Here is a 19,283-nt window from a genome sequence, read left to right on the forward strand (position 1 = left end):
CTATAAAATGAAGCTAGGGGCACCTGGGTGGCTCAGTCGGTAAAGTGCCTGACTTCGGCTCACGTCATGATCTCACGGTTTCTGAGTTTGAGCCCCGTGCCGGGCTGCCGGGTTCTGTGCTGACAGCTCAGAGCCTGGAGCCTGTTTCAGATTCTGTGTCTCCCTCTCTCTCTGCTCCTCCCCCACTTGTGCTCTGTCTCTCAAAAATAAATAAATGTAAAAAAAAAAAAATTAAAAAAAAATGAAGCTAACTGTGGAACGTTGCATCCCGAAACCCTTCACTGGAAACTCTGCGCTTGGCTGGAGGTCAAAGCTGCCCTGTGTTCTGGTGACCTGCATTGCTCAGAACCTTCAGGACCTTTTCTGGAAAGGATCCCAAGTAGCAACGTTTCTCATAGTCTATGATTTTATTAAATTTTTTTTAACATTTATTTATTTTTGAGACAGAGAGAGACAGAGCATGAACAGGGAGGGTCAGAGAGAGAGGGAGACACAGAATCCGAAGCAGGCTCCAGGCCCTGAGCTGTCAGCACAGAGCCCGACGCGGGGCTCGAACTCACGGACCGCGAGATCATGACCTGAGCCGAAGTTGGACGCTCCACCGACTGAGCCACCCAGGCTCCCCAATAGTCTATGATTTTAGAGAATAAGATTTCTCAGCCCTGTGTCTTGACATTAAATAATATCGCCATCAATTTTTATGGCTCATAGTCATAACAAGAGTTAAGTGAGATCATACATGCAAAGTGCCTGGTGCATAATAAGGGCCCAACAAATGTAGCTGCTGTTATCAGTATTAGGATCGGTGTTCGTATTAGCATTAGTGTTTGCATTAGCATTATTCTTCCACGTTTCCTGTGGGACCGTTCCTTTCCTTCTGCCACACAGGCTGCTGCCAATTTAAAGGGGGACAGTTTTTAACTGAAATCTTAGCCCACGCTGGATTGCTCCTTAAAGAAGCATCACCAAGGCTCCTGGGGCAGGACTTGCCGTGTTCTAACACTGTCCACAGCAGAGGTTGTCTTTTTATGAGTGATTGCTGCTTTCTTTTTTTTTCCATTCATTTATTTGAGAGAGAGAGAGAGAGAGAGAGAGACAGTGCAAGTGGGGGAGGGGCAGAGAGACAGAGGGAGAGAGAGAACCCCAAGCAGGCTCCAGCAAAGCTGGAGGCAGGGCTCCGTCCTCGCACTGCACCGTGAGATCACGACCGGAACCGGAATCCAGAGTTGGAAGCTTAATCGACTGAACCGCCCGGGTGCCCCGACTGCTTTCCTTTTCCGAGAATTCTGTCTTTGCCATCAAGGTGTCACTTCTGGACCGTGTTTTGTTTTTCATGTACAATTTGCCTAAAGGCTCCTTGGGGGAAGAGAACCTTATTTTATCAGGAGCCAAGCACACGTGTCAACCCTGCCGCACTAGATCAGAGTCACTTGCCCAGACCACTTATGTGTGCACGCACACGTGCACGTGCACACACACGCACACAGACTATCAAAGGCTCCCCAGGTTCTGTTGTCTCTTTTGTTTCCTCTACAACACCCCCACCTGGACCCCCCACCTCCACTCTCCTTCGCACCTGAGGAAACAAAGTTGTTTTCAGTGTCTTCGTCAGACGGGTTCTTCCAGCTCCATGACCTTCTTTCTCTGACGGGAGCACCTGGTTGCCCTTCTTGCTCTCAAGTGCAGTGATACTGGGGTTAATAACATAACATTTTATTTATTTTGAGTGTCTTAATTCGTTTTAAACAAACTGCTTATTTTTCCACACGCATCTCATCAGAAAAAAAAAAAAAAAACAACTCTACAAAGAAGAATCCAAATATCTCCACAAGCAGACCCCGCATATGTTACCAACGTGTTGGCATTCTTTCTGGCTTTCTCCCTACATGTGTGTTCTTTTGTCAAGTCAAAACTGGGGGCGGCCGGGTGGCTCAGTCGGCTGAGTGTCCGACTTCAGCTCAGGTCATGATCTCACGGTCCGTGAGTCCGAGCCCCGCGTCGGGCTCTGTGCCGACAGCTCGGAGCCTGGAGCCTGTTTCGGATTCTGTGTCTCCCTCTCTCTCTGACCCTCCCCATTCATGCTCTGTCTCTCTCTGTCTCAAAAAATAAATATACGTTAAAAAAAAAACCTAAAAAACTAGGATCGCTCTTTTTTTTTTTTAATATTTTTTAAAAAGTTTATTTATTTATTTTGGGAGAGAGAGCACGCACAAGTGGGGTAGGGGCAGAGAGAGAGAGAGGGAGAGAGAGGGAATCCCAAGCAGGATCCACACCGTCAGCACAGAGCCCGACTCAGGGCTCACCCGTGAACCTCAAGATTGTGACCTGAGCAGAAATCAAGAGTTGGAACTTAACTGACTAAGCCACCCAGGCACCCCAAAATTAGGATCACTCTGTTGGCAGGGTTATAACTTTTTTTTTCACTTAGCAAGAATATACCACAAACATCATACTCAAATAGATTTTGGGGTTCTTAAACATTTTTTTAATGTTTATTTTTGTGTGTGTGAGAGAGAGAGAGTGTGTGTAAGGGTGGGGAGGGGCAGAGAAAGAGGGAGACAGAATTCGAAGCAGGCTCCAGGCTCTGAGCTGTCAGCACAGAGCCGGGTTCACGGCCTGAACTCACGAACCGTGAGATCACGACCTGAGCCGAAGACGGATGCTTAACCGACTGAGCCGCCCAGGCGCCCCTCAAATAGGTTTTGGCACCGTGATTTTAAGCGACTGCTTATCATTTATGAATTGGATTTGCAGTGTTCGAAGACCTGGTAGTTTTTTCTTCCTCCTTGTGATGTTTTCTTCAAAGCCAGAAACACCACCCTGAGCAGGTGAACGGTAGGTTGCAAAAGGTTTCGAAGCATGGGACAGCTGTCTTCAGTTGAGACTGCACCCCAGGGCTGCGGAGATTGACGGATACTCAAGTTCATGTGAGGTGAGCGGCCAGCTTGGACAAGGAGACCGATAAGGAGATCTAGGGCAGGACTCACTCTAGAAAAGCTGCTGTAATGTGACAGACCCGGAGGCAGAGGGCATTGCGGAGGGGAAGCAGAGGGGGAGCCCGCTGCTCTGTGCAAACGCCTGGTCCCTTTCCTGGAGAACCGCGTGGCTGGCTTCCTCCTGCCTCTCGCTCAGGCTTCGGATGCCCTGGCCTCTCTGTCATCAGCACCGGGCCCTCTGGGAGCAGCTGCCTACAGTGCACCTGCTGGAGGCAGGCCCTTGGTGTCCCCAGGGTGTTCCATGCTCCGCGATGGGGATGAGGTGGAGAATGCTTTCGCAGGGAGCGTTTTTGGTTAATTTGTTAATTTATTGTAGGACAGGCCGGCAAAGGCGAAAATGCACCAACAAACAACAACAGCAAAGAAAACAAGGATTGATCATCTACACACAGAACTAAAATTTCTGGCCCTACGGGCTTTTTTGCATGTTTTTTGGTTTTGCTTCCTTCCATTTTATTTTGCTTGTGCAGTATTTAAAAACCAAAGTAATAAATTCCTAATATTTTATCTAAAACCAAAGTTATTGGGGTGCCTGGGTGGCTCAGTCAGTTGACTGTCTGACTCTTGATTTCGGCTCAGGTGGTGATCTTATGGTTTGTGAGATTGAGCCCTGAGTTGGGCTCTGTGTTGATAGTGTGGAGTCTGCTTGGGATTCTCTCTCTCTCTCTCTCTCTCTCTCTCTCTCTCTCCTTCTGCCACCTCCCCCTCAAAATAAGAAAATAAACTTTTTTAAAGTCTTTAAAAAAATAAAATAAAAGCGTCTGGAGATATGCCTTCCAACTGGTTGGCTGTGGGTACTGACGAAGTCACCACCCCCTCCAACCACTGATCATTCCTTCACCCCACTGCCCAGCCTCAGGGATTTGAGCTCAGGACCCTTGGTTATAGATCCACAGAATGTCAGGAGGCCATTTAGTCCAGAGGTTTCCAAACTGTGGGTCTCCACCTACTAGTGGCTCTTGAGATCACTTTATTTTTAATGAACTAGAATGGAAGAGTGAGCACGAGAGAAGATTCTAGGCTCTCAAAGGACACCGTAGGTACAGTGTAAGATGTATGACTACAGTGAAGGGCAGTCAAGAAGGCTCAAGAATGGCTGACCTGGCCTAGTCCTCTCATTGTACAGAGAAAGAAATTCAGGGCCAGAGAAGGTGAGTAACTGACCCAAAGTCACACAGCTGCTAGTCAGGGAGCTAGGAGGAGGAACTGTAGTTCCTGACCCCAGGCCACCAGCCTTGGGACCACTGGACCCAACTGTGGTCAAACCAGGCTCAAGACCATCCTCCTGACTTAACTCGGGGAAAAAACCTCCCAGGTTCCCACCGCACCCTCCCTTAAGACAGTATTTGTCAAAGTGGGGTACCACCTATTCCATAATCAGCCTGGATGCTCGTGAAAGATGCAGTTCTGGCCTCGGCCCCTTACTAACCTTAGGCGAACCGTCTGACCTCTCTAGACCCCAGTTGCCCACTTGTAGAAGGGAATCGTGAGAGCACCGTTTTGCAGGATTGCGCAGAAGTGCTCGCATACAATTTCCGACAAAATGGTGGTGACTGTTCCCTCTTAATTCCCAAGGATGACAAGCCAGTTACTGTTTTGAACCCTGGGGGGCAGAGATGAGCCAGCGGGTCCTCCTCCTTAGGGAGCTCACAGTCTAACCAGTGACATACTGAATCCTTCCTCTTCAAACCAAGGCTCCCGCTCCTAATGATTCAATGAATGTGCTGCTTGTGTTTTCCAGAACAAGAAACTATTTGTACCACAGAAAGGAACCTCTTCTGGTTGAGGGTGTTCCCTACGCGGTAGATAATAAAGCTGCCTCGGTTTCCTCATCTGTAAAACGGGCTTTCTCCATTCTCAGGGTGAGGAGAAGCGCGTATATGGGCCGTGCGCAGAGGGCAGGGAAGCTCTCCGTGAAGGTGGCACTGGTGGGGACCAGAAGTCCTGGGAGCAGAACCCCACGCCGGCTTTCCCTCAGGAGAAGCCCGGTGAACCTGGCTGGATCTGGCAGAGGGAGGACACCATGGCCAATGAAACAACCGGGTGGGAAACCCGAAGGCCCCGCCCAGCCCACCTGGCCAACACCAACAGGCAACCCCCTGCCCAGACCCGTCTCGGTCCAGAAGGGAGACGCTTCCCTGAGCCATCCCTCCTCTGAAACCTGCACCTTTGTCCTTCCTTTCCAGCTTCGACTTCCAAGCTGTAGGACACAGGGAGTTAGTTCTCCTGGTGTTTCCAGGCTCCAGGTGGCAGACAACCCAGCACCTTTGCTGGGACAGCTGCAGGGAGCGCGACGGGGGGGGGGGGGCCAGGAGGTGCCGCCCCCGCCACCCACCCCTGGCACCAGCGACAAAGCCGTCCTTGTTTCCACCCTCCCGCAGGTGGCTTCAGCTACAGGCTGCCATTCGGAGAAAGGTCTCTGACTCATGCTTTCAAACGGGAGATGCGCCCCTCGGCTTTGGCAGGCTTTCTTAATTTAATGCGTTTAAGTTTGAATAAATGTAAAGTGATTATTTCAACTAATGAATGCAAATCGCTAACTTAACCCTCACACAGTCCTGTCCTTCTTAGTCCCAGTTGGCAGAGGAGAAACCCAGGTGGCCCCAGCAGCAGACCCAGGACATCTGAACATCAGAGCAGATCAGTGTTTAACAGCATTCTTCTCGCTACAACAAGTATTTTCCTCAAGAATCGTGGAAGGAAACAAATAATAAGAATGGCCAGAAGAGAAACATAGACAGTGAAGTGTTTCTTGTATTAAACTTTATATATCAATTATATTGATACATAAAGTGTATTGATATATATATATATATTTGATTTCACTTTTTTACTCCTTATCAAATTATTATAGCAACAATGTATGATTTGTTTTTAATTTTTTTAATGTTTATTTATTTTTGAGAGAGAGAGAGGCAGACTGCAAGCAGAGGGAGGGGCAGAGAGAGAGGAAGACACAGAATCCGAAGCAGGCTCCAGGCTCTGAGCTGTCAGCACAGAGCTCAATACGGGGCTCGAACCCACAAACCGTGAGATCATGACCTGAGCTGAAGTCGGTCGCTTAACTGACTGAGCCACCCAGGCACGCCAAGAATGTATGATTTGTAACAGAGAAAAACCATACACAGATCCAGTCCCCTAAGAAAACCACATGTTTATTTCTCCATCATCCACTGCCAGCCTCCAACCATATGTGCACATATCTCTACATGGCTCTAATGACAGGAAATCTTCTATTTTTATGCCTTCTTTTTGTTGCCTGCCATATTATAAGCATTTTCAACATGGCAATAAAATCTTTATAATGATGGTTCAAAGCGGCTGCATGCAACAAATTAGAAGTGTACCAAATGAACAACAGTGTGAGGGTGGTGGGGGTGATACCATAAACATAACGACTCAGTATTTTTCTGTTTCAACAACTAAAGCAATGCATCACATTGCTCAGTAGTAGAGATATAAAATCCTTTTTGTGAAATTTAAAATAAAACGTAAAAAAACCATAAATATGACATTACAGAAGGAAACAATAGATGAAGTACTTTTTAATTTCTTCAACGTTTGGATACGTTTTTGCTTGTTTTGCTTTACGAAAAGGGAAAAAACATGAAGAAATATTTCCGATTGAATGAATAAATGAGCAAGCACATGAACCAATGAACCAGTCCATTTGTTGTATCCTCTGGATTATCTCTGCTAAAAAAAAAAAAAAAAAAAAAGAAAAAGAAAAAAAAAGAAAAGTCTCATATTCTGTTACATATTACATATTACATATTACATATTATTACATATTACATATTACATATTACATATTACATATTACATATTACATATTCTGTTACATATTCTGAACAGCAAAGGCAGCCTAAACCCAGCAGAAGAAGAGAAATAATAAAGATCAGAGCAGAAATAAACAATATAGAATCTAAAAAAACTGTAGAGCAGATCAACGAAACCAAGAGTTGGTTTTTTGAAAAAATAAACAAAATTGACAAACCTCTAGCCAGGCTTCTCAAAAAGAAAAGGGAGATGACCCAAATAGATAAAATCATGAATGAAAATGGAATTATTACAACCAATCCCTCAGAGATACAAACAATTATCAGGGAATACTATGAAAAATTATATGCCAACAAATTGGACAACCTGGAAGAAATGGACAAATTCCTGAACACCCACACTCTTCCAAAACTCAATCAGGAGGAAATAGAAAGCTTGAACAGACCCATAACCAGCGAAGAAATTGAATCGGTTATCAAAAATCTCCCAACAAATAAGAGTCCAGGACCAGATGGCTTCCCAGGGGAGTTCTACCAGACGTTTAAAGCAGAGATAATACCTATCCTTCTCAAGCTATTCCAAGAAATAGAAAGGGAAGGAAAACTTCCAGACTCATTCTATGAAGCCAGTATTACTTTGATTCCTAAACCAGACAGAGACCCAGTAAAAAAAGAGAACTACAGGCCAATATCCCTGATGAATATGGATGCCAAAATTCTCAATAAGATACTAGCAAATCGAATTCAACAGCATATAAAAAGAATTATTCACCATGATCAAGTGGGATTCATTCCTGGGATGCAGGGCTGGTTCAACATTCGCAAATCAATCAACGTGATACATCACATTAACAAAAAAAAAGAGAAGAACCATATGATCCTGTCAATCGATGCAGAAAAGGCCTTTGATAAAATCCAGCACCCTTTCTTAATAAAAACCCTTGAGAAAGTCGGGATAGAAGGAACATACTTAAAGATCATAAAAGCCATTTATGAAAAGCCCACAGCTAACATCATCCTCAACGGGGAAAAACTGAGAGCTTTTTCCCTGAGATCAGGAACACGACAGGGATGCCCACTCTCACCGTTGTTATTTAACATAGTGCTGGAAGTTCTAGCATCAGCAATCAGACAACAAAAGGAAATCAAAGGCATCAAAATTGGCAAAGATGAAGTCAAGCTTTCGCTTTTTGCAGATGACATGATATTATACATGGAAAATCCGATAGACTCCACCAAAAGTCTGCTAGAACTGATACATGAATTCAGCAAAGTTGCAGGATACAAAATCAATGTACAGAAATCAGTTGCATTCTTATACACTAACAATGAAGCAACAGAAAGACAAATAAAGAAACTGATCCCATTCACAATTGCACCAAAAAGCATAAAATACCTAGGAATAAATCTAACCAAAGATGTAAAGGATCTGTATGCTGAAAACTATAGAAAGCTTATGAAGGTAATTGAAGAAGATTTAAAGAAATGGAAAGACATTCCCTGCTCATGGATTGGAAAAATAAATATTGTCAAAATGTCAATACTACCCAAAGCTATCTACACATTCAATGCAATCCCAATCAAAATTGCACCAGCATTCTTCTCGAAACTAGAACAAGCAATCCTAAAATTCATATGGAACCACAAAAGGCCCCGAATAGCCAAAGGAATTTTGAAGAAGAAGACCAAAGCAGGAGGCATCACAATCCCAGACTTCAGCCTCTACTACAAAGCTGTCATCATCAAGACAGCATGGTATTGGCACAAAAACAGACACACAGACCAATGGAATAGAATAGAAACCCCAGAACTAGACCCACAAACATATGGCCAACTCATCTTTGACAAAGCAGGAAAGAACATCCAATGGAAAAAAGACAGCCTCTTTAACAAATGGTGCTGGGAGAACTGGACAGCAACATGCAGAAGGTTGAAACTAGACCACTTTCTCACACCATTTACTAAAATAAACTCAAAATGGATAAAGGACCTAAATGTGAGACAGGAAACCATCAGAACCTTAGAGGAGAAAGCAGGAAAAGACCTCTCTGACCTCAGCCGTAGCAATCTCTTACTCGACACATCCCCAAAGGCAAGGGAATTAAAAGCAAAAGTGAATTACTGGGACCTTATGAAGATAAAAAGCTTCTGCACAGCAAAGGAAACAACCAACAAAACTAAAAGACAACCAACGGAATGGGAAAAGATATTTGCAAATGACATATCGGACAAAGGGCTAGTATCTAAAATCTATAAAGAGCTCACCAAACTCCACACCCGAAAAACAAATAACCCAGTGAAGAAATGGGCAGAAAACATGAATAGACACTTCTCTAAAGAAGACATCCAGATGGCCAACAGGCACATGAAAAGATGTTCAGCGTCGCTCCTTATCAGGGAAATACAAATCAAAACCACACTCAGGTATCACCTCACGCCAGTCAGAGTGGCCAAAATGAACAAATCAGGAGACTATAGATGCTGGAGAGGATGTGGAGAAACGGGAACCCTCTTGCACTGTTGGTGGGAATGCAAATTGGTGCAGCCGCTCTGGAAAACAGTGTGGAGGTTCCTCAGAAAATTAAAAATAGACCTACCCTATGACCCAGCAATAGCACTGCTAGGAATCTACCCAAGGGATACAGGAGTACTGATGCATAGGGGCACTTGTACCCCAATGTTCATAGCAGCACTCTCAACAATAGCCAAATTATGGAAAGAGCCTAAATGTCCATCAACTGATGAATGGATAAAGAAATTGTGGTTTATATACACAATGGAATACTACGTGGCAATGAGAAAAAATGAAATATGGCCTTTTGTAGCAACGTGGATGGAACTGGAGAGTGTGATGCTAAGTGAAATAAGCCATACAGAGAAAGACAGATACCATATGGTTTCACTCTTATGTGGATCCTGAGAAACTCAACAGGAACCCATGGGGGAGGGGAAGGGAGAAAAAAAAAAAGACGTTAGAGTGGGAGAGAGCCAAAGCATAAGAGACTGTTAAAAACTGAGAACAAACTGAGGGTTGATGGGGGGTGGGAGGGAGGGGCGGGTGGGTGATGGGTATTGAGGAGGGCACTTTTTGGGATGAGCACTGGGTGTTGTATGGAAACCAATTTGTCAATAAACTTCATAAAAAAAAAAAAAAAAAAGAAAAAGAAAAAAAAAGAAAAGTCTCATATTCTGTTACTGTAAGTTCCTGGTGCAGGCACACACACACACACACACGCACACGCACACACACTGTCGGATATAGACCTCTCATTTTCACAGACCCCCCCCCCCCACCCCTTCCTTACATTTATCACCGGGATATTTTCTTGCCGGAGGAGGACGAGTAGAAGGGAGCACCGAAGTATATGCTTAGTGCGCCACCCAGTGGTCGAGTTTCATTGCACGCAGTCTCTAGAGCTGTGACAGGTCACAGATGTCAGAAAGCTGTTCAAATGCTCTGAAGCAGGTGTTGTCCCTCATTACCGAATCCATTTCTAAGCTTCTAACAAATGTATGAGACCGGATCCATTTCTAACCTCTACCAACGTTTTTATTGTAATCTGAAAGAGGACTATGTATCTGAGCAACAAACTATCCACATGGAACCAGTGAGAACAGAGCTTGGCATTAACATTAAATAAACACACCAAGAAATCAATATAACATGTGTCTGTGATAGTGCAGGGGGGCATCTTGGCTTAGGGCAAGCCGCAACTGACAAAACTTCAGGGAGAAATAGGTAGGCCGACAATTGTGGTTTGAAATATTATCACCCTTCTCCATGGTCAAGCAGCATAATTGATAAGACTGAGCTATTAGATGTCTATAACTCTCATACCTGGAACAAATAAATACACATTCTTTTTGAGAGATGCAACATTTAAAACAATATGGTAAGCTCATAAATCTACAGATTCCAAAGGATCCTTACCATTTGGACTATATTCTTTGATGACAAAGCAATAAAATTAGAAATGTATGACAAAAGAGACTTTAAAATCTAAAGAGAGGGGCGCCTGGGTGGCGCAGTCGGTTAAGCGTCCGACTTCAGCCAGGTCACGATCTCGCGGTCCGTGAGTTCGAGCCCCGCGTCAGGCTCTGGGCTGTTGGCTCAGAGCCTGGAGCCTGTTTCCGATTCTGTGTCTCCCTCTCTCTCTGCCCCTCCCCTGTTCATGCTCTGTCTCTCTCTGTCCCAAAAATAAATAAAAACGTTGAAAAAAAAATTAAAAAAAAAATCTAAAGAGAGGCAAAAGTCTAGGAAATATTTGGGGGGGGGTAGTGGAGATAATAACTTCAATTTTTTTAAGAAAAAGTTTGGTGATTGGGGCACCTGGGTGGCTCAGTCGGTCAAGCGTTCCACTTGGGCTCAGGTCATGATCTCAAGGTCCATGAGTTCGAGCCCCGTGTCGGGCTCTGTGCTGACAGCTCAGAGCCTGGAGTCTCTTTCAGATTCTGTGTCTCCCTCTCTCTCTGACCCTCCCCCACTCATGCTCTCTCTCTGTCTCAAAAATAAATAAACGTTAAAAAAATTTTTTTTAAAAGAAAAAGTTTGGTGACCTCTAAAAGAATGGAAATACAATCTCATGGTTTCCCAACTAGACAAGAAAAAAAAAATAGAGATTATAGAAAATTAGCAACATTTTCAATCTGAATGAAAGTAGAATGAAATAAAGAGGAAGAACGTTAAAAAGATAATACAAAATGAGACAGTGGAAATAAACCCAAATGCATTAATAATTGTCAGAAAGATAAACATAATAAACTCAGATATTGAAAGAATTTATCGCATCAAAGTCCTAAAAATCCAATAAAATTCTACTTATGAAAGAGACCTACAACAAAACAAAGAAATTGGAAATAACCAAAACAAAGACCAAAAACAAAGAAATTGGAAATAAAGGGATGAAAGGGTGGCTTAGTAGCATAACAAAGACAAATAAAGCATATGGTATTTAAAAAAACCTGAATAATAGATGAAGGGGAAGAGTACATAATAAAAGAATATGCCATTAAGAAAAGAGGACATCATAAACCTTGGCAGATCGAATAACATAGCTGAGTCCCTTAAATATGCACACGGATTCTTTAACCCTCCTCCATTCAAAAGATGGAGCCTCACTCCTCCGCCTTGAAAATGGGCTGAGCTTAGCAACTCACTTCTAATGACGAGTGCGTGGTGAAGTAACGGAATGTGGCCTCCGAAGCCGCATCAGAAACGACCTCGCAGCTTCTGCCCTGCACATAATCGCCCGCTCTGGGGAAAGCCCGCAGCCGTGCCATGTGGACACTCCAGCAGCCCAGGAAGGGTCTGGGCAGGGAGAGAGACCACACCAAGCTGCCAATCACGTGAGTGAGCTTGGAACCAGCCCTCCAGGTCTGGGCCACACCTGCAGAGGACAGCGGCCCCACAGAGAGGCCCCAAACCGGAACCACCAAGCTAAGCCATTTCTGAATCTCAGACTCAGAAGCTGTGAGATTATATTGTTGTTTTAAGCCATTCAGTTTGGGGGGGGGGGGTTACTTGCTATGCAGGAACACACAACTGATAAAATGGCCTCAAGTTGTGGAAAGCAAAAACAGCCATCGTGACAAGGAGAAATAGACAAATCCCTAAGCCTCGCGGCAGATTCTAACAGCCTCTATCATATATGGATAGATCGTGCAGAAAAAAAGTGTAAGCATGTTGGAAGATAGTAGTACTGTTAGCTCATAGTTACTGAGAACTTAGGTGCTGAGCACCAAAGTATTTTTGCTTGGATATAGAAACTTGCACCAAAAAATAGAGAGCATACATTATTTCAAATACCAAAGAGCACCACAAATATCGACCAGTTATAAGATCACAAAGAAAATCTCAATGTATTTCAAATAACCTGTTGGACTAATGACTGTCTCTACTAAATACAATGCAATTAAATTAAAAAACAACAGGGGGCCTGGTGGCTCTGTTGGTCAAGCGTCTGACTTCGGCTCAGGTCATGATATTGAGGTTAGTGAGTTTGAGCCCCGTGTCGGGCTCTGTGCTGACAGCTCGGAGCCTGGAGCCTGCTTCAGATTCTGTGTCTCCCTCTCTCTGCCCCTCCCCGCTCACACTGTCTCTTTCTCTCTCAAAAATAAATAAATATTAAAAAAATTTTTAATTAAAAAAAGTAAGAAATTTTAATTAAAAAAATAAAATGGAGCAAATATGTGCAAAACGCACATCGACAAAAGACCTGTATCTACAATAGAAAATAACTCTGAAAACTTAATTAGAAAACAAAGAAAACAACCACATTTTTTAAAGGGGCAAAAACTTTGAACACTTTATCAGAGAAGATAACTGGATGGCAAAGAAGCACATGAAAAGATACTCAATGTCACTAGTCAACAATGGAAACAACCCAAAGGTCCTTCAACTAGTGAATGAATAAACAAACTGGAACAGCCATCTGAAGGGATGCTATTTGGCAACAAAAAGGAAGGACTTATTGATACACATAACAATGTGGATAAAATCAAATGTATTATGTAAACAGAAACCAGTCTCAAAAAGTAAGTCATCTATGGTTCTATTTATATGACATTCTGAAAGTGCACTTTTTAGTTTTTGCTTTTTTTTTTTTTTGCAGAGCCCAACACAGAGCCCAACACTGAGCTTGAACTCACAAACCTGAGATCAAGAGTCCAATGCCCAACCAACTGAGCCCACCCAGGCACCCCTATATGACATTCTGTAAAAAGCAAAACTATAAAGACAGAAAACAGGTCAGTGGTTACTAGGAGCCGGGGCAGGAGAGGGGTTGGCTACAAAGAAAAACAGAGGAATTTTGGAGGAAGATGGAACATTTCTTGATTGTGGCAGTCCTTACATGATTTTCTTTTTTTGGCAGTTACACGATCGTATGAGTGTCAAAACTAAAAACTAAAAAGGAGTGCATTTTACTGTATATAAATGATATGTTAATAAATCTGAGTAAAATAAACAAAACTAAGGAAATAGATTAACTTCTGGTGATATTGCTCAAGATAAAAGACAAAGTCACACAAGTTTAAACAAATTTTAGGAATTGAGAAATATAATTACAGACCTGATTACAGATAATAAAATTTTAAAAATCAAAACACTTTACACCAACAAATTCGAAAATATATATTAAAATGGTAGCTCACTTTCCAACCCGGGCCTGGCAGGGTGGCTCCCGCAAAGAAGGATGGAGAGAAGAAGGGCCGTTCTGCCATCAACGAGGTAGTAACCAGAGACTACACCATCAACATTCACAAGCGCATCCGTGGAGTGGCTTTGAAGAAGCATGCCCCTCGGGCACTCAAAGAGATCCGGAAATTTGCTATGAAGGAGACGGGAACCCCAGATGTGCGCATCGACACCAGGCTCAACAAAGCTGTCTGGGCCAAAGGAACAAGGAATGTTCCATACCGTATCCACGTGCGGTTGACCAGAAAACATAACAAGGATGAGGATTCACCAAACAAGCTCTCTACGTTGGTTACCTATGTACCTGTCACCACTTTCAAAAATCTACAGACTGTTTTTTTTTTTAATTTTTTTTTTTTTACATTTATTTTTGAGAAACAGAGTGAGACAAAGCGTGAACGGGGGAGGGGCAGAGAGAGTAGGAGACACAGAATCTGAAGCAGGCCCCAGGCTCTGAGCAAGCGGTCAGCACAGAGCCTGATGCGGGGCTCGAACCCACGAACTGTGAGATCATGACCTGAGCCAAAGTCGGACACTCAACCGACTGAGCCACCCAGGCGCCCCAAAAATCTACAGACTGTTAATGTGGATGAGAACTAATTGCTGATTGTCAAATAAAGGTATAAAACTGCAAAAAAATTAAAAAAATAAATTAATTAAAAAAATAAAATGGTAACTTCATAGAAAAAAAAAACACCAAAATTAATAAAACAGAAAACCTAACTAAATCAACAATAATTCAGGAAATTAAACTGGTAATCAAAAGTATCTCCCATCAAAAAGACACCAGGCACATATGATTTTATATGTCAGCTTTATCCAACTGTTAAGAAACCAGTAAACTCCTGGGGCGCCTGGGTGGCTCAGTCGGTTAAGCGTCCGACTTCAGCTCAGGTCATGATCTCGCGGTCCGTGAGTTCAAGCCCTACGTCAGGCTCTGTGCTGACCGCTCAGAGCCTGGAGCCTGTTTCAGATTCTGTGTCTCCCTCTCTCTCTGACCCTCTCCCATTCATGCTCTGTCTCTCTCTGTCTCAAAAATAAATAAACGTTAAAAAAAAGTTTTAAAGAAACCAATAAACTCTATATCCTACAAAGTGTTTCAGAAAATTTTAAAAAGGTGAGCAAGATATTTTGTTTTATGGGGTTAGTATAGTTCTGATAGCAAATAAGTACAAGAAAAATTACAGATCATTTTCACTAAGGAATATAGATGCATAAAATTTTTTAAAAACTGCTGGAGTTTATTTTTCTGTATACATTTTTTTAAGTTATTTATTTATTTATTTAATTTAAGTAATCTTTACATCCAACCCAGGTTCAAACTCATGACCCCGAGAGCAAGAGTTGCATGTTCTCCCAACTAAGCCGGCCAGGCTTCCCCAAAACTGCTGTATTTTAAGGGGTGCCTGGGTGGCTCAGTCGGTCAAGCGTCCAACTTTGGCTCAGGTCAGGATCTCATGGCTCCTGAGTTCAAGCCCTACGTCTGTGCTGACAGCTCCGAGGCTTGGGTCTGCTCTGGATTCTGTGCTTCTCTCTGTCTCTGCCCCTCCCCTGCTCGTGCTCTGTCTCGGTCTCAAAAATAAATAAACGTTAAAAAAAGTTAAAACACACACACACACACACACACACACACACGCTCCCACATGCTCTTATCACAATGAAGTAGGGTTTAGCAAGGATATAAGGATAGTTTAACAGCAAATACTTCTATCAATATTCAGCACAATGCATTATATTACCAAATTAAAGAAAAATGTGTTACCATCTTCATAGATGCAGAAGAGGCGTTTGGTAAAATTAAACATTCATTCATTTTTAACAACACTCGGCACACTAGGGATTAGAGGCGTTGACTACGGTGATGCCCACAGCCAGACTGTGAGGGACACGCCTAAACTAACACAGATCCAGTTTCTTGGTACTTGCTGCCATGGGGTGGCTTGCACACCTCAGTAAAGTACTGCCAGGGGCTTGTGTGAAGTATTTTGGGTAAGTTTCAAAACAACATGGTTTTATTTTGGACTAAGTGCTGCCAGAAAGTGGGGGCAGATTTACATTTCAATTTTTTTAAGTTTATTTATTTTGAGAGAGAGAGAGAGAGAGAAAGCAGCGGATGGGCAGGCAGAGAGAATCCCAAGCAGGCTCTGTACTGTCAGCACAGAGCCCGCTGAGAGGTTCAGTCTCACGAACTGTGAGATCACGGCCTGAGCAGAAATCAGGAGTCAGACACAAGCAACTGAGCCCCACTATATTTCAATTTTTATCGAGGAGGCCCTCTGGACCCCGCCTGTCGTGACTCTCTGCCTGCTGCCCTCTCTACTGGTAATTATGACACCTAGAGCAGGCTTTAAAACCTCCAAGGTGGGGGCCACCTGACTGGCTCAGTTGGTCAAACATGTGACTCTTGACCTCAGGGTCGCGAGTTCGAGCCCACGTTAGGTGTAGAGATTATTTAAGTAAATAAATAAAATAAACTGAAAAAAAAAAAAAACCCTCCAAGGATAATATTTAAAGCCATGAGAATGGTCCTCTAAACTCTTCCCCATTGAGTCACTGTCTTCTGGGCTACGGTCCTTGGGCAGCACACCCCCACCCACACACCCTCGTTTGCAACCATACCAGACTCCCCCGCGCTCCCCGACATCACAGCCACTGTCACCCCTCGAGCCGTGGCTCACACTTTCAGCTCTGCCTAGAAGGCCCCTCACCCTTGCTTATCTCTTTCCTGCCCGGCAAACTTCTATTGCTTCTAGACCCAGCTCAAATGTCATGTGCTCTGCACCCCTTTACCCCTGTGTTGTCCCCCTCCTCCTCATCATTCCTGCAGTCTTTCTTTCCTGTCTCTTGCCCTTCTTTGTCCTACATCAATGAAATACTGACCCTCTGGGTGCTAAGGAGTCCAGGGTGAATCAGGAGGCCACAGATCAGTGACAAGACTTACAGAACCACATGGGAAAACCTCAAGGTTGGAACAGGTCGGCTAGTCAGCTCAGCCAGCCCAGCTTCCGGCACTGGTGGGCACTTTGCAGATGCTCAGGGAACAGCTGTTGGTTGAAAGGAGTCTGTTCTGTGTTGAAATGTGTCCCCCGCCCCCCGCCCCCACAAATGATCCTTTCTAATCCTAACTCCCCAGTACCTGTGAACATAACCTTATTTGGAAATAGGGTCTTTGGAGATGAAATCAAGTTAAGATGAGGTCACGCTGGACTGGGTAGATTTTAATCTGAATACTGGTGTCCTCCTAAGTAGAGGGAAATTTGGACACGGGCATACAGGGAAGGCCTTGAAGGTGGAGGCAGAGACTGGAGCCATCTACAAACCAGCCAGCGACAAAGAAGCAGGAAGAGGCAGGGAAAGTTTCCCCCTCTGGAGCCTTCAGAGGGGGAATGGCCCGCTGATACCTTGACTTTGAACTTGTAGCCTCCAGAACTGTGAGAGAATACATTTCTGTTGCTTTAAGCCACCCAGTTATGGTAACTTGTTTCCGCAGCCCTAGGAGACCAATACGGAGTCATAAACTCCTGAGTCACCTCCCCCCCCATCCCCCGCCCCCCACTGCCCTAGAAGGCCGCAGCTGCCCCAAACTCTGTTGCAGGCTGGATCTCCCCCCACCCCGAGCCTGGCCGAGGCCTCCGCTCTGTGACCACCAGAGGACTACTTCCCTATAGACACTAGATGGCGCCAGCGGACTGAGCCCTCCCGGCTCTCCGGGCCCCCGGGGGCTGGTAAAGGGACTCCGTGCAAATCCAAGATGGGGATCAGACATCCAACTTTAAGTTCTTTCCAGAGAAAGTGGCTTTTGTTCTGTCAGTGAGGAAATTGGATCCTCTCCCTTGCAAACTGTCCTGCCAACTCCATCTCGCCCTTCCTCCTTCTCAGCCTCAGAATTTGAGTGGCCCGTTGAGGGCCGCTTTCCCTCTGGTCCTCTGCCACCAGAGGCTGGGGCACCCAGGGCTGGGACGAAGTGCAGGCCATGCCCATGAGGCCCTGAGCACAGGATTCGCAATCGTGATTTGGGGCAAGCCGGCCTGGGTGTCCCAGGTGTGGAGACTACCACCTCCGCAGATGGCGTGGATGTGGGAGGGAAGACAGGGTGTGAATCCACTCTGGCTCTTGGGACTCTGTATTCACCTCCCAACTTGACATCTCCCACGGTTAACGTCCATTAGACCCAGCTCCTTCTCCAGCCTTCCCATCGCAGAGAACCCACTCCACAATCTGAGAGCCATTTCTGATACTTTCTTCTCTTTCTCCCCGTGTCCTACCCATTGCTGCGCACTGAAGAGCCAGCCTCCAAAGCACGTCTGAGATTTGTCCGTTTCTCCCCACTGCCCCTGCCACCCCCTGGTCCAGGCCACCACATTGCTCACCTGGACTAGCCCCTTGCTACTCGGTGTGGTCTCTGGATCAGCAGCATGGGCACCACCTGGAAACTTGTTAGAGACGCAGGGTCCCAGGACCCACCCCAGACCTCCTGGACCCGAATCTACATTTCGGTGAGCTCCTCTCGGGTGACCAGGGAATTCTTGAGGCACGGTGCTGACTCGTCTTTCCGCACCTGCTCTTACCCTCCTCCACCCATTTGAACACAGTAAGAAGAACCTTTTGGAGACATACCAGATGATTCCACTCCCCTGCTAAAAGGCTTCCGTGGCTTCAGCGCTCTTAGATGATGTTCAAGTCTTTATCATGGCCTATGAGACTTGCCTACTTCTGCAACATGCTTTCACCCCACTCTCCTTCTGGCTCCCAGCCCTTCCTCCTTCTGAGTTCCCGGCAGGCTGGACCTCTAACTGGAACCTTCCTCACCTAGTTAACCCCTGTGCGTTTTTGCATCTCAACCATCACTTCCTCAAGGAAGCTCTGGACCACACCAACGGGGTCCAGCTGACCAGACCAGTTCTCACAGGCAGAGACTGCGTGGATCTGTGCTCCTCTGTATTCCTAGTGCCTGGCACGTAGTAGGTGCTCAACACACTTGCTCATTACTGATGCGTCAGAGCAGGCCCATGAGTGTGTGAGTGCTTGTGTTTCCGGAGCTACTGTGACTCTCCATCCCAGGATTATGAGGACCAGGCCAGCATCAGATCTGGTAGAGCCATGGATGCTGTGCCCCCGAGATACCGGATCCCCTCTCTGCACATTGTCCTGCCAATCCCGACTTGCCCTCTGCAACCTCAGTGTTGCAGTTGCTGTGGGGAGAAGTAGGAGGGGGCGGAGCACTCACTGACTGCCTGGTTCTGCCCTCACTGGCAGGCTGTCCTCTGCTCCTCCCACTTCCTCTACAAGTTCCAGTGGGGGCCAAGACTTCTA

At 45.0% G+C, this 19,283-nt stretch overlaps 1 protein-coding gene across 1 annotated transcript; it reads left to right on the forward strand.

The window, feature by feature from the left end:
• Positions 1-4,539: 4,539 nt before the first annotated feature.
• LOC124512260 (60S ribosomal protein L31-like) lies at positions 4,540-17,961 on the forward strand. Its single transcript, XM_047079747.1, has 5 exons — positions 4,540-4,545; positions 4,858-5,039; positions 13,949-14,303; positions 17,391-17,401; positions 17,907-17,961. The coding sequence occupies exons 1-5, from the start codon at positions 4,540-4,542 to the stop codon at positions 17,959-17,961; spliced, it is 609 nt and encodes a 202-aa protein (XP_046935703.1).
• The last annotated feature ends 1,322 nt before the right edge of the window (positions 17,962-19,283 follow it).

Source organism: Lynx rufus, unplaced genomic scaffold, assembly GCF_022079265.1.
Source record: "Lynx rufus isolate CCGP_SWC_20201006 ecotype Redwood Valley unplaced genomic scaffold, mLynRuf1.p SCAF_17, whole genome shotgun sequence".
Classification (NCBI taxonomy): domain Eukaryota; kingdom Metazoa; phylum Chordata; class Mammalia; order Carnivora; family Felidae; genus Lynx; species Lynx rufus.